Source organism: Crocodylus siamensis, chromosome 2, assembly GCF_052110815.1.
Source record: "Crocodylus siamensis isolate JL-2025a chromosome 2, ASM5211081v1, whole genome shotgun sequence".
Classification (NCBI taxonomy): domain Eukaryota; kingdom Metazoa; phylum Chordata; order Crocodylia; family Crocodylidae; genus Crocodylus; species Crocodylus siamensis.
Genome location: NC_143396.1, coordinates 189,893,228 through 189,907,756, shown reverse-complemented (window position 1 = coordinate 189,907,756; position 14,529 = coordinate 189,893,228). Strand labels below are relative to the sequence as shown.

The window sequence follows — 14,529 nt, the reverse complement described above, 5'->3', positions numbered from 1 at the left end:
CTCTAATTAAAGCACTTGCAGTGTCTCATGTATTCAGTGTCCTGCATTTCAAAATGGCAAGCTTTAGAACACCCCTGCTACCATTTTGAATTGTGATGGTGAATACATGAGACATTGAGGTTGCTTGAGCATATTAATAAACTGTAATTACAACACGTTGAAGTAGCTGCCACATGTCTACAGGCACCCTCATTTTCAGTGATGAGAATTTTATTAAAATTCCCATTATATTTGGTATACTTTATCAAAAAGCTCTACCTGCTTGAATAATGTGATTACTAGTGAATCTGGGCTTTCATTAAAAGAATAGTTTATTATTAGCCTTCACAGTTGCAAAGAATAGCTAAAAAATGTGACCTTCTAAACCAGTGATTCTCAACTAGGGTGCCGTGGCATGCTGGGGTGCCATGAAATCCTTTTAAGGGTGCCATGTGATAAACCCAGAGATTTCAAATAAGAATCCATAATGTCAGCAGATTCTGATCTGTTGTGGTCTTTCTGAATTCCCTGCAACAGAGGAATTGCTTTAGTATTTTTCCATTGTCAAAACATGAGTTAAAGCTACGAGCTAGCATTTTCTGAGTCTAAGATAGGGTGCCTTGAGACTAAAAAAGGCTGAGAACAACTGCCCTAAAGGCTCCAAAGCCAGGGGGCAAATCTAAAGAAGCTGACTTTTTTACATTGTTAAACACACCATTTTTAAGTGAGTCCTGTGATTTCAGGGAGACCTGGCCTGCTTTTTTTATTTTTTATTTTTTAAATAATTGTGGTTGGTGATCCAGGGGATCCATGTGAAATAAAATCAGGAGACTGCTCCATATGCTTATGAGACAGAATTTCATCTTCTCTCCTCTTTTCTTTGTTCCCCTCTCTTTCCTCCTTTTGTTTCTCTGGTTTAAATGGTCTCTACCAACTTGACAACCATATCTCCATTTGCATGTTGTGGGTTTCTAGGAGGCTAGAACTGAAATAGGCATGAGGGAAAAGATTTATACGTCTCTTTTTAGTATCTTTGCTTTGCAATGGACAGCCCTTTGGGGTCAGTGAGTTTTGCTGTTCTGTCCCTGTTTTCAGTCAGAGCAACTTGAAGGGACCTTGATTTAACTGTGTCCAGCTGAAACTAGACAGATAGCAGGCAGTCAAGTGCACTCTGAAGAAGAGAAGAGGAAGACGTGAAAAGGGGGCAAAAGAGGTGTTGTTATTGCCCATTCAGGAGTCTCTTTAAATAGCAACACAGGTGGTAGGGGAGCAGTCTTACCATTATTATTTACCATCTTTTCTTTATTAGAAAAAAGTTTGTAACCTTTTTTTTCACTCAAAATTCAGGACACATTGTCTTCATTTAAAAGGTGCTCAATCCCAAACGAATATTTAGAAATTAGACGATTTAAAGAATACCACATTGACAGGGTCCTTTGAACCCACCCCCCACCTCCTGGTGTTAATAAAGAGGCTATGTGCCAGCAGGGCTTGTTGGTAGGAGGCCTTGCTTTAGACCAGAATTTGTGAATTCAAATCCTGCTCAGGATATCTGCTCCTATTTGGTACTGGTGTGCCTGAGTAGCATTGCATTATCAGAGGCACTGGACCTCAGATGGGACATTAAATGGAAGTCCTGCTGTAAGTAGTATTTGCTTTGGCTTACTAAGTGAAAGCTAATGGACACTTGCATCTATTTGACTAGACTAAGGGGAAACAGCAGTAAAACCATTCTTGATAAACCATCTCAAATGCCCCATGCTGAGTCAGCAGTAGCTCCGTGTGGAACGGCTGCTGGCTTTGTGCACCACACACAGGACTTGGGGCCGTAGAGTTATTTGGGAACCTTTGAATCAGTTTCCATAGGTTCTGGATCAGGCCATGAGGCCCAGATTTTTAACAGGATTTAATGAGATGTTAGGTCTTTTAAATCACGCAACACTGACATAACCATAACTCTGAGCCAGACCAGTGTGTGACTCATCATGGTAAAGCACCTTGAGCTGCCTTTAGTCAGGAAGATCCATGAAAGGAAATGAGCAATTGCAACACACCCCCTCAGTGTTGACCTTGGCATGCCTGGTTGCACTGCCTCCGCACGTCATTTGCCCCATATCTGGGTGAGATTTCCTGAAATTACTGTACAGTAGCAGCCAAGCTCTCTAACACCATTTGTGGGTGTACAGCTTCCAGGCCAATACAGCCAGGAGCAAGACAACAAGGAGAGCAGGTTTCAGTTAATCTGAATGGTATGGTGAGCAACTATAAAAAGGAAACACCAAATACCTGTGTAATTTAGACAAGCAGTATCTTGACTATAGGTTAAGGCTGTGTCCCAAGCTCATGATCATACCATCATAAATGAATACAGCTCCTGTGAGCTTACACTTGTGTAACCAAGAGCCAAAATCAAAGGATGACAACAATGTTTATCACCTAAACTAGGTAGTCATTTCATGATATGTCATTCACAACAAAGCAGAGATAGTGTGATCTCCCTAGCTAACTGTGTGTAGGGACCTGGTGACTGCTGTGTTGCAGATTATTCTCTGTTCCTGGCCTCCTGTGTGGCTTTGAGCAAATTACTTAATTGCACCCTTGCCTATTTCCTTACCTATATAATGACGTAATACTGACTTGTACAAATCACATTGAAATTCTACACTGAAAATTGCTATGGAAATTCAACATACTGTTAATGACTCTTGGGCTATTGTGATGATGAATTGCTTAATATTAATAAGCAAGTTGAAGTTTATAAAGTGCTGTGTAAGTGCTGATTATGAATTCTACTTTCTATGTCAAAGTTTCTGAACCCCAGTTTTCTGAATAGTATCAGCTCGGGTGCATGTTTTTCAGTTAGCACATATCTCAGTTGTGCTGGGAACAAGGCTGACTTTCTGATAAATAGTTATTTTCAAGATTAGCCCTTTGAGGAAGAAGCAGTAAGTGTGGCTGACCACGGGTCAAAATTCCACTTTGATGGAATGTGGCAAACTGGGAGCTGACTTCAAAAAGCTTCAGTAAGTGAGGATAAGATTGGAGAAAACAAATGTAGTTCAAGTGAAGACTACTACTACTAATACTATGAATAATAATAATAATAATAATAATCCCCAAACCAAAAAACACCACTATAGTCCAAATTCAGTAGTGGATTCAGGAACAGTGCAAGAAGAGTGTGGCCCTCCTCCCCCCAACACATGCACATACGCTTTGGCTTTGAGCTCACTGTATGGTCATTGTGGGCTCCTGCCAGATCTCTGTGTGAGCAGTGAGCTTTGAGCTCACCAGCTGATCATGCTGAGGTCTGACTGGAGCACCTGCTTTCGCATGGCTCCGGAGCCCATGGGGTAAATGCTGCTGCTTTTTGCCCTTTCCCTCCAGCCTCCTATCTGCTGAATTCAGCAGAGGATAAGAGGAAAAGAGTGGCAGTGCTCACCCCCTGATTTCCTGAGCTATATGAGTGCTCTGGCCAGACCTTGTGCTGAGAGCTCACATGTGATGCACCTAAAGAGCAGTGTAACCATGTACTGCACTCCTTTGGATCCTTCCCTATCCAGATCCTCTGCTGATGTATATCAGTGGAGCTACACTGATTTATGCCGTCTCTGTTTCTGATTCTGTATCTCAAAATTAGGGCCCAATTCTGCAATGCTTAAGTGAACAGATTAAGACTCCAGTTCTGATAGGTAAGTACCTAGGTATCAAGAAGACAATTTGTGTGTTTCAAAGTAGCCATGTTTTAAGGACCTTCCTGCATTGAGGCATAAGACAATGGGAGTTTGCCCAGGTGAGGACCACAGAATCTGCCTAATAGATAATGCAGACAGAGAGAAAAACAATGGGGTTGGAGGGGGGAGGGGAGCAAGGGAGCAAAGGAGAGGGAGGGAGAAGGATAGAAGTAGTGGAGAGAGGTGTGTAAGGTAACATTTTCTAAAGCCACTCAGGAGCCTTTATCTCATTGGGCTTAGATTCCTTTTAAAATCAGGAAATAGGTTCCTAGGTCAATTTAGACATTTTTTCAAAAAAAAAAATGACACTCACGTTAAGGGAAATAGGGATATTTTCAGCTGAGACTCAAATGCAGGTGAAGTGTCACTGTAGTAAAGAGAATGGTGAGGCATTTCCAGCTGGTAGAGGCTGCAGAGGACAAAGCTGTCATACCAGCATGTCGAACAACAGAGAGAACTAACTGTATAGACATAAACAGGATCTTGAGAGAGAAATGTTTATTTTCATTATCTATTAATTTTGTTTTGCAGCTTGTACAACGGATCAATTCCATATATAGTGCGAAAAGAGGGAAAAAGAGATTGAAGAAGCTTTCAATGTCCAATATTGAAACAGCATCACTGCGAGGTATAATACTGATCTCTTGGGCTAAATAAGCCTATACAGTTTGTTGCGGTAGGGATTGTTATTTCACCTCCTGCAGAGATTCCCTTCTTTGATCCACAGGACACACGTCCAGGGATCTCCTGCACTCGTTTTATATGCTGGTTTTCATTCATATCTGTGTTCAGAGGAAAATGGACTGTGTTAAAATTAAATTAGGTTGTACGGCAATGTCTATCTCACCTATCCCCAAGGCTGGCAAAATGCATCAGTCCAGCCCATCTCTTAAAACAGGGGTGGCCAACCTGTGGTATGTGCCAGAAGTGCCACAGGCAGCCTCTGTATGTGGCACCTGGCAGATAGAGAAAAGGACAGCACAGTGGCAGGTAGGGCTGGGAACAGAAAGTGGAGCAGTGGATTGGGCAGGGAGGACATGATAGGGAGCACAGTTCAGAGTAGCAGATTAAGCCAGGGAAAGGGATAAGATTGGCACTCAGGGAGGGTGCAGGGCTGCTTATTGGCCTGCCTGCCGAAAAGTTTGACCCTCACAGTCTTAACTTCTGCATTTTGTATCTGCAGCTGCACAGAATACATAGACTTGACCCTGAAATTAATTCATGCTTTTTCCTGATGCAAAACTATGACTTTATTTTTGTAGTCTGCAAACTGCACCACCAAGAAAAGCTGGCCTTTTCATGTAAAAATGAACAAAACAGTTTCTAGATATTTATATTTGCAGAGAGAAGTAATTCAGAAAACTTCCATCTTCTCTTCATTTTGTGGTACATGCAGGGGTGGGTATTTGCAGACTTGTGTGACCACATGTATATAGCTGAAGTATTATGAAGTTAATACAAATACTCTTCACAAATATAGCTTGTCACTTTTCATACTGTTCATATTCCATGCTGCTGATTTGTCAGATCAGGACCTTACACAAAGTCCCCCAGGCCTCTCCTGGAACTCCCTTATGCTGTGCAGCTGTCTTGCAACAATATAAAGGCTAAAAACAGGAGGGACTGGAGTCAGTTTCCAAAATGATGCATCCAGCCCCATGGTTTAACACATCTGAGGAGTCATTGCTAATAAACTTTGCTGTGGTACAAGACTTTGTACTTGCAGCTATTCTGTGCTCTAAACCTCAAGCATCAGAATAAATCCATTGTAAGGACCCCATCTTTTACAGATGACCACTTATTCCATGAGGTTTTAAATGCCAGGGGAGAGCATGCCAAATGCAGGGCTGATGGTGAGACATGATTATTTTCCCAATCGCACCAAAGTGACTAAAGTAGCCATTTGATTTTGTTTTGCTTTAACAGACCTGTCTTTTATTTCTTTTGCAGATGAGAACAGTGAGAGTGAGAGTGACTCAGATGACAGGTTTAAAGGTGAGGGCTCATGTCTGCATTAGCTTCCAGCCACAGTCATGCCTGCCTTGGCCATTAAAATAAACACTCCCATCACTTCAAATCATTCCTGTTGGAATCTGACTTCTTCTCTAAATCAGTGTTTTTCAACCTGTGGGTTGCGACCCAAAAGTGGGTTGCAAGAATATATGAGAGGGTTGTGAACAAACTTTAAGGGAGAATCCATTTTTAAAGGAGAAAAATGAAGGAAAGTATGCCTTTTCTCTTGAAGGCTGGCAGAGTTCCAGCCTGCAAGGAGCTGCTTGGAGTTCCCCATACCTCCCACATACCCACCCTGTGCCCCACACGCAGAGGGGCTGGGGCCTGAGGGCAGGGGGCAGCAGGTTGGGAGTGAGGGGCATGGTGTTGGGACTGGCCAAATATGTTTACAAATGGGGCCTGGTACAAAAAAGTTTGAGAACCACATTGCTCTAAATTATATTGAATTTGTTGCCCCATGGCTTCTCTTGGCTACTTTCAAAATGCTGGGTCATGAATATAGCATAAATATTGGAAATTGAGGGTATGATGAAGTGTGAGGATCTAACTGGGATTTGAGACTGGAGAATCTACTGAGCATAAAGAGGAGTGGTAGGTGTGAGACTGGGCTTTGTTAGCTCTGCATATGCTGGCATTTTCCCGATTGACACCAGAGGCTTGCTTAGAAAGTTGTATGGAGATATAAGTCTACAAACTTCAAATAGTAAAAACTTCTTTTAAGCTGTGCAGCAAGGAAGTTAGCGTAGCCCCAGCACACACACTGCTTGGTTCCAGTCAAAGGTTCTAGTCCCTCATTTTCAGGAGTACTGAAATTCGGACAAAACTATAGAAAGGAAGAAAACCAGAGTTTGAGGACTTTTATTGTCTGTAGCAGCAACTGTTTCTCTTTTTTAAAAAGCCCACATTAATGATGATGAAGTAGAGCAGGCATGCAGAATTGTGGTTCTGAGGTGGGGGTGGAATTGCGGAGAGCTGTATCTTTATTTATAATAAGGCTGGAGCCACAATGGGTCCCATCCTTTTTCTGCTCTCTTGGGAGAAACGGGCAGGATTCTGACTGGACAAATTCAGTTGAAAAAAGCTCTTTCTGTTCCAGGTGTTGTTGATGGGGCTTTGCTTCACACACTCAAAAACAAATGCTTCCCTTTGTCCAGATTTATTTTTTGTCCCAAAGTGTGGACTTAATATAACCTACCCCTGGTCCCAAGCAGCTTCCTCATGGAAGAGGGAGAGAGAGCATTTTCAGCCCAGATCAGCCACAAATAGTAAAAAAGCTGTCACAAATGTATTCACTGGCATGATTCAGCTGGACCATTCACCTTTTGGCCTAATGGTCCAGATGAGGAGTCTGGGGCTTGTCTGTGGGCTGGATTGAGCCCTGCCTGCCAGTATCAGGTCCTGGGGCCTCGTGCTGCGTCAGCCTACCAGAATTGAGCTCCAGCAGCTGTGCATTGCCTCTGCCAGCTGAAATCAGGTTCTGGGATTCTGTGCCAATTTAGCCTGCCAGGATTGGGCTCTGGGGGTTGCACACCACTCCCACCTGGTCCCATGTGCCAGGATCAGGCCTGTGGCATCCCTGCTGTAAACCATTACTGTGCTCTGAATAGTGGAAGAAGATGGGAGGGTTGGCTGTCTGTGTGTGACTGGCATGCCTGTTTCAGGGTTTAGAGGGGGCCCCTGCTCATGATTTGCATTTTTTGCTAAGGCTATGCAACCACAAGGCACTGCAGGTTTTGCAATGTGAAAGTAGCTGAATCATGCCTGTGCCTCTTGTATTATATCAAAATTACTGTTATTGTGTTCAGTGATGGCCCAATGCCAGCTGATGACCAAGGAGCTTCCTCAAATATCTGTACAGTTAATTGGGTGCTGCCATGATCCATCAATTTTACGATGTCACAATTCATTGCTGTGGAAGAGGTTTTGTCTGCAAACAGGAAGTTACTGGAATAGAAATAGCCATGTCTGTTTGCACCTCTAGGGCAAGTTATGGTTGTCCCAAGGATAGGGATCTCATAGAGAGAAGGTGGGGAAGAGGATATGGAGAACCATTTCCACTTGGTACCTGTATACTAGATGCAGCAGTTGTATGACATCTCTCACTGCCTGATGAGTCTGGGAAAGGGCACCTCACCTGTACAGGCAAGTGGGGACATGTCTGGATCAGAATAAGGCATGGCCATGACTCCAGCCCTACCCCATGCACTAGCTAGTATCAGAAAGGCAACCCTGTGGGGGACTTGAGCCACACCTTCTCTAAAAGCAACAACTTGTCAGAGTTGATGGTACTTGGCACTCATGGAACAGGTGCTGCGCCTTATGTCTTAGAGCAAGGATGCTCAACTTCTGGCCCATGGGCCAAATGCAGCCTGTAGAGCCATGGCATCCAGCCCACTGGACTTCCCAATGGTCAGGAAATGTAATGGAGGGGGAGAAGTGGCAAATAATACTGCCACCCCTCCTTGCTGCCAATTCCTGCAGGGCCAGATCAGGGATCAGGCCATGCATACCCCCACTTCCTCCTGCAGCCATATCGGGGCCAGGCCATGCCCCCTGCAACCCACAGAGCCAGATTGGGGTCAGTGTGTGTCCCCTTCCCTTCCCCTGCATGGCCAGATCAGGGCCAGGCCACAAGTCCCTTCCCCTCACCAATGTGGCCAGATCTGGGTTAGGCCATGCCCCCTTCCCCCATGGGGCCTGACAAGGGCTGGGCTGGTCCCCAACACCCCCACACAGCTGGATCAGGCCCTGCCTCACCACCTCATGCACTGGATTGGGCCCACCGGCTGGATCCGGTCCGCAGATGGACTGAGCAGCAGCCCAAGGGAAAAAAGATGGGGCACCACTGTCTTAGACATGCTCAAGTGCTGCAGACCCCACAGGGGAACACAACCAGCCTTTGGTTTACATGAAATATCTTGGTAATAAGTGGCACCCATGGGTCAGGAACTGCAGGAAACCTTGCTAATTGTTTTATTGGGGCTGCAGCACAAACCTGTATTAAAGCTTAACTGGTTTTAGAGTTGGCCCTTAATAATACATTGCATGTCTAATTCTGATCTGATTAGCTGCCCTAATAAACATACCAACCCCATTGTTTCAAGTGAAATTGTAAACATACAGATGGCAACAGCTGAACCTGGTAAGTGAAGAAAAAAACAGATCTTTGGCAAGGGTAAAGTTATGAGCTGCTAATGATTCTACTAGGTTAGTGTTGCATTGCTTCAGTACTTGGAGAAGGTTTTGATTTATGGATGGAATTAATAAGAGAGTTCAGTGCACAAACGCCTACATTTAAAGGGGAACATGTTTGGAGCAGTGTTTTTGGCAGGTTGAAAGTCCTTTGTGAATTACCATAGCTTACTTGTCTATTCCCAGGTAATGATTTTTCCTTCTCTCTTTTTAATTGTCAGCTCACACCCAGCGTCTAGTTCACATCCAGTCAATGCTGAAGAGGGCTCCTAGTTATCGGACACTGGAACTGGAGCTGATTGAATGGCAGGAGCGGGAGCTATTTGAGTATTTTGTGGTGGTTTCCCTGAAAAAGAAACCCTCAAAGAATACTTATCTCCCAGAAGTGTCTTATCAATTTCCCAAGGTAACATAATAACGTATTTTGTTTGCAGAGGGTAATTTTAAACCCATCTTGAGATGGCTTTGGCTAAATTCAATGAAGTGGGCAAATGGGACAGTTAGGTGGTGTTTTGAAGGTCTGGGTCAAAAGGTCTGGTTTTGGGAAATGTATCCAGTGTGGACAGAAAAAAACGTGAGGCCTTTTCAAAAATATTTTTCATGGTTTACAGAATCTCATTTTTCCAGAACTAGTGTAACTTAAATGCAAGCACTGAATTTATGAGTTTCAATTCAGTTTCTAAACATTTGGCAGGCATTTTTACTCAGATCTAGCCATAGGATCTAAATACTGTCTGATCCAAAGCTCTAGAAATCAGTTTGAAAGATTGTGGATTGTGCCCCTAGAGTGGAAATGAAATTGAAATTAGTTTTGAGATACATTTGAAAGTGCTAAAGTAAAATGACTAGGGAAGGACATTAGGTTGCTGAGAGACAATGCAGCTTCAGTCCAGGTTACAAAATGTTAGTAATGACAATTTTTATTGAAGTAGCTGCTAGCTGTCCCCATCATGAAGCAGGGCCTGGTCTGTTAGGCAGTGTACAAAAAAAATCTAAACAGATGGCTCTTGCCCCAAAAGACTTGTTAGAAAACCTGTTGCTTGAGTGTATTTGTGATTGGCTGGCTTTATCTGGATACATGTGAATCATTTCCTTTCTACTACAGCTAGAAAGACCCACTAAGCAAGTGCGTGAAGCAGAGGAGCGTCTCAAAGCCATCCCCCAGTTCTGCTTTCCTGATGCCAAGGATTGGGCCCCAGTATCAGAATACAACAGGTAAAGTCTCCTGTATGCATCTTCCACCAAGTGCTCTGGATGTCTGGGCTGAGCCCTGGCCCAAGTAAGGAAGCAGCAGTTTGATTCTCAGCCATTTCAAACTTGTACAGATGTGTTTGCTTTTTTTTTTTTTTTTAAGTTCCATAATATTGCTGTCCTTTGTTCTGCTTGATTCTCAGTCCTGTGTGGTTTGGGAAAGGGAGCTGGAGAGTTGACCACAGCTCCAAGTTCCAATACAGAAATGAAGGGCTAGGCCTGATTCTTTACTGCCCAGCACCTTGTGTTTTCCCCAGGAAAAAGCAAATGTAATGTTTGTAAAGCACTGCAGGCTAGCTGCTTTGCAGCTTCACAGGTTTCAGTTGGGCTCTGCTTCTCTAAGCTGGCTGAGGGAAGTGGTAGAATCCAAGGGAGGACCAGGACCTCAGTCCCCTCTTCTTCCAGAGGGAAACTTCAGCATGTCTCTATCCTTTTCTCCTGCTCCACAGTTAGCAGAGGGGTAGATGGATAAGAGCAGATAATTCAAAATGTTAATTTGAAACAGGTTTTCAACATGCCGACAGGAAATGTGTCAATGAAATGAGACATGGTGTGAAGTGTGCCTTTGAGTTGTCTGACTGTGGTGCAACACCAAACTAGCACTGTGGTAGCACAATCCTTAAGTGAATTACTGAAACCAAAAAGAATGGATTGGGTGTTTCATGGGTTTGCATGGCACAAAACACATATGCAGTAGAGCTGTGCGAAATTTCGGCAGCAGGACTCCAAAATGAAAAGCAAGGCTCTGAAACGAAATGGGCCATTCGAAATGTTTCAGAAATTTTCTGAAATGATTTAGATGTTTCCGAAATGTTTCAGGGTCAGGCTTGCAGGAAAAGAGGGAGGGGTGGGGAGGAAGGACTGCTCTGATATTAACATTGGTAGCTGGCCAGTGACAATCTGTCCCTGAGGTCCCTTCCAACCCCAGTGCTGGGGAATTGAGCAGGGAGCTGGGGAATTGAATTGGGGGCTGGAGAAGGTCCCTGAACATTCCCCCTGTTCCTGGTTGGATTCCCTAGTTCTCTGATTGCTTCCCCCAGCTCTTCCCAGGGAGCACGGGCTCCCAGATGATGTGGCTGCTGATGTCAGCTGGTGATGGCGGTGGCTCTGGGCTATTTCCCCAGCTGGCAGCAGTAGGCTGCTGAAACCCCACACGCAGATCTGGGGCTCATGCCCTCTGGGAAGAGCTGAGGGAATGATCAGAGAGCTGGGGATTGAACCAGGAGCTCTGACTGACTGCTGGAGCTGCCGCAGCTCCCAGGCAGTGCGTGGTGCTCTACCGAGCCACGCTGCACCTTTGTGATACTGCAGCTGCCACGTGGGTGCCAGGTGGGGGGGACAATCCCCACTGCCCCCACTGCCCTGTGCTGCATGGGGGGGCTCTGCCATGAACCCTCAGAGGCCCCAGTCACTGCTGCCAGAGCTGGTGAGCGCGGGGCCTTTTTAAACTCCGCGCTCACCCGTTGCAGAGCATGTAGATGACAGCATGCTGCTGGTGCCAGCACCTGAGTCTGCCCGGCACAGCCTGTGCTGAGTGCCAGGAAGAACCCAGTGCTGGCACTGGCTCCAGCAGGCAGTGGCAGCCTGCTGTTATCCCGCACGCAGATCCGGGGGCCTGTGGTGCCTGGAGGGCTGCGGGGCTGTGCCAGACTCCTCCCAGGGGGAGCGGGCCACTGGATATGCGTACAGGATGACAACAGGCTGCCGCAAAGTGATACACATTTGCTTTCAACAGTTTGAGCTGCAGTTTCACAAAACCCCTGTACCTACCTCCTTGAAACATGGCAAACTTCATGCTCACAGCAGGGGCTACCATTCCTGCAGTTTTTACCCCACTCTGCCTTCACATTCACACGTCATGAATTTTGCTTTGAAGTGCAGTTTACCAGAAACTGCTGCACCTATCTCCTTGAAACATAGCAGGCTTCATGGCCTCAGAATTGGATATCATTCTTGCAAGTTTCATCTGAATCAGGCAAGCAATGACAAAGGTATAGGCAGTTTTGTGATTCCCCATTATAGCCTATGGCCGAAACACCATTGAAATTCTGAAACAGCTCTGAAACAGTTTTGGCTGAAATGAAATGGGGCAGTGATTCAAAACACTGAAACAAATCACTGCCCCTCCAAAACGGCAAATCCGAAATGAAACACAGCCTTTTTGGACAACCCTACAAAACATCAAAATGAAACACTGTCCCTCCAAAACGCCAAATCCAAAACCAAAACAAAATGCAGGCGTTCCGCATGATGTATTCTGTATTGTTTGGCTGTATCATTCAGTGCTTGCTAGCACCTAAATTATGAGAGATTAAAAACACTGAAGGAGCATTAGACTGTTGCGTGGGCACTGTCTGTACAAGCTTCCAGTAGCTCTGCTAACAACATTGTGCAGATCCTTATTACTGTGTGATCCTAGACAGATTTCTGATTAGCCCATGTTTGTGAAATGTATATGGCTGATGTTTTCTGTAATTATACAGACCATGGTAATTCAGCACAAACACAAAAGTGTTTTTCAGCAAGCTTGAAAAAATGATCATGAATGCCTGTCAGCCCAGGCACAAATCCATTCACCTACCCCTTTTCCTTTATGATAATTATTGTTTTAAAAAATTAAGATGTTTAATTTGGTCTGCCATAAAATATTATTTGCCTTGGCATACAGGTGAGTGGACTTTTGTAGAATTGTGCAGTTCAGAAGATGATCAGTGTCACTTGGATGCAGTGTGTGTGTGTGTGTGTGTGTGTGTGTGTGTGTGTGTACTTTAAATGAAAACTTTTGGTGGAAGAAGAAAGGAGGACAAAACTCAGCCTAGATATAACTGCAGATATGAGGCAAAATACCAGTTGATTGTGATCCTGATTCCCCTGCCCACTGCAAAAGCAGTTTTGTGTAGATGAGACTTGAGACCCATATGCTGGTGACCAAATCCTCCAGTGAAGTTTAGGGCCTCATGCAACATAGTTGCTGGGTTTTGGCCCTAAGGTTGGGATCCATAATCCATGGCTGTGTGCCCTGATACAAGGTGGGTCATCTGCTGGTATTGAACTGGCTTAGAAGCGCCTTATCATGGCTTCTAGTACAGAGGGCACAGACAGATTAAAACAGATGTGGTTTGGATACCTCAGTAGTGCAAAAATTTCCAGCTAGGGTTTCAGATTGCTGAAGCCTTTGAAACTCAGGTAAATTCAGGCTTACTTGGCACACAGTAGTGTCAGCATCAAGGAGTGTGAAGTGAGGTTTATGCTGTATAATTACCCCTCCAAAACTTGTGCTGTTATTCTTGGGTGGTGGCCAAGGGCCTAGTTCTAGTTCTTTGAACCTATCTTATAAGGTTTAGAAGGGAACAATCTGGTAGATATTCTTCCCCACCAACATGATTAATTCAAAAAAGCAACAGCTGGGTAATAATGCTGCGCCCACTTTGAAAGACTGTGTCCTCTAAGTACCTAGGCTACTTCAAACTCATCAGTCTCCTGTTTAAAAAGAGGGCAGAAGAAAAGTCCTGCTATAATAACAACATCTGGGGTGATGTCTGTTACAGTGAGACCTTCTCTTTCATGCTGACTGGAGAAGATGGCAGCCGAAGGTTTGGTTATTGCAGAAGATTGCTGGTAAGTACATCAGCTTCAGTTCTTTCCAAGTACAAAAGTCTGTTGTGTGTCTTCATTTCAGGGTGGCAGTTACTCTGTGCAAAAATGTGGCGTTACCACAGTCTTGGGACAGGAGCAAATCTTTTGTGGGTTTCATGGAAAACTATCTATCACACTGAAAGTTTGAAATCTAAGAAGTTCAGCTATAACAAGAACTGACTTGAATCTTGGTCTGCATCAAACTGAACTAAATCCTTTGGGAGGGTTATAGAGCTGTATGAAACTCTGGATGCAGTAGAGGACAGCAGGGGGGAAGCTGGAGGAAATGAATGTGAGGGTAAATTAATGGTTCACCTAAAAGCTAAACTACCCTTATTGGAACAGGCAAATACAATCAAGTTGGGGGCCAGCAGAACAGCTCAATTACTTTTAACGTTTGCCACCACTGGAAAATAAATAATGTATAGATAACATCGGCAAAGCTTCCTTGGAAAAAATTAGCTAGAATGATATTATGGAAACTATTCTCTCCACCAAATAAAGGGAGTATAAAAGTAACAAATTTATGAAAATATCAGTAAGCTTTATATCTTGCCTAGATCTCACCTTTGATTGTGGAAGTTCAAGACAGAAGTTCCTGGATCAGTTTTTCACTTGATATGCCCAAATGTGGATACAGAAAGGAAAATTTAATTAACTGGCCAATAGGTTTTACTCTAACATTTTACTCATTCATGCACTATGAGAATTTTGTAAACCGCAT

General features: G+C 44.2%; 1 protein-coding gene across 3 annotated transcripts in view; it reads left to right on the top strand.

The window, feature by feature from the left end:
• The window catches only part of DENND2B (DENN domain containing 2B), a 303,230-nt gene that overhangs the window by 220,736 nt on the left and 67,965 nt on the right, over positions 1–14,529 (top strand). For all 3 annotated transcript variants that reach the window (XM_090032660.1, XM_090032662.1, XM_090032661.1), the window contains 5 exons: positions 4,245–4,341; positions 5,664–5,708; positions 9,140–9,324; positions 10,024–10,133; positions 13,718–13,787. In XM_090032660.1, coding sequence (XP_089888786.1) covers positions 4,245–4,341; positions 5,664–5,708; positions 9,140–9,324; positions 10,024–10,133; positions 13,718–13,787 — 507 coding nt within the window. The remainder of the gene's footprint in view (positions 1–4,244; positions 4,342–5,663; positions 5,709–9,139; positions 9,325–10,023; positions 10,134–13,717; positions 13,788–14,529) is intronic.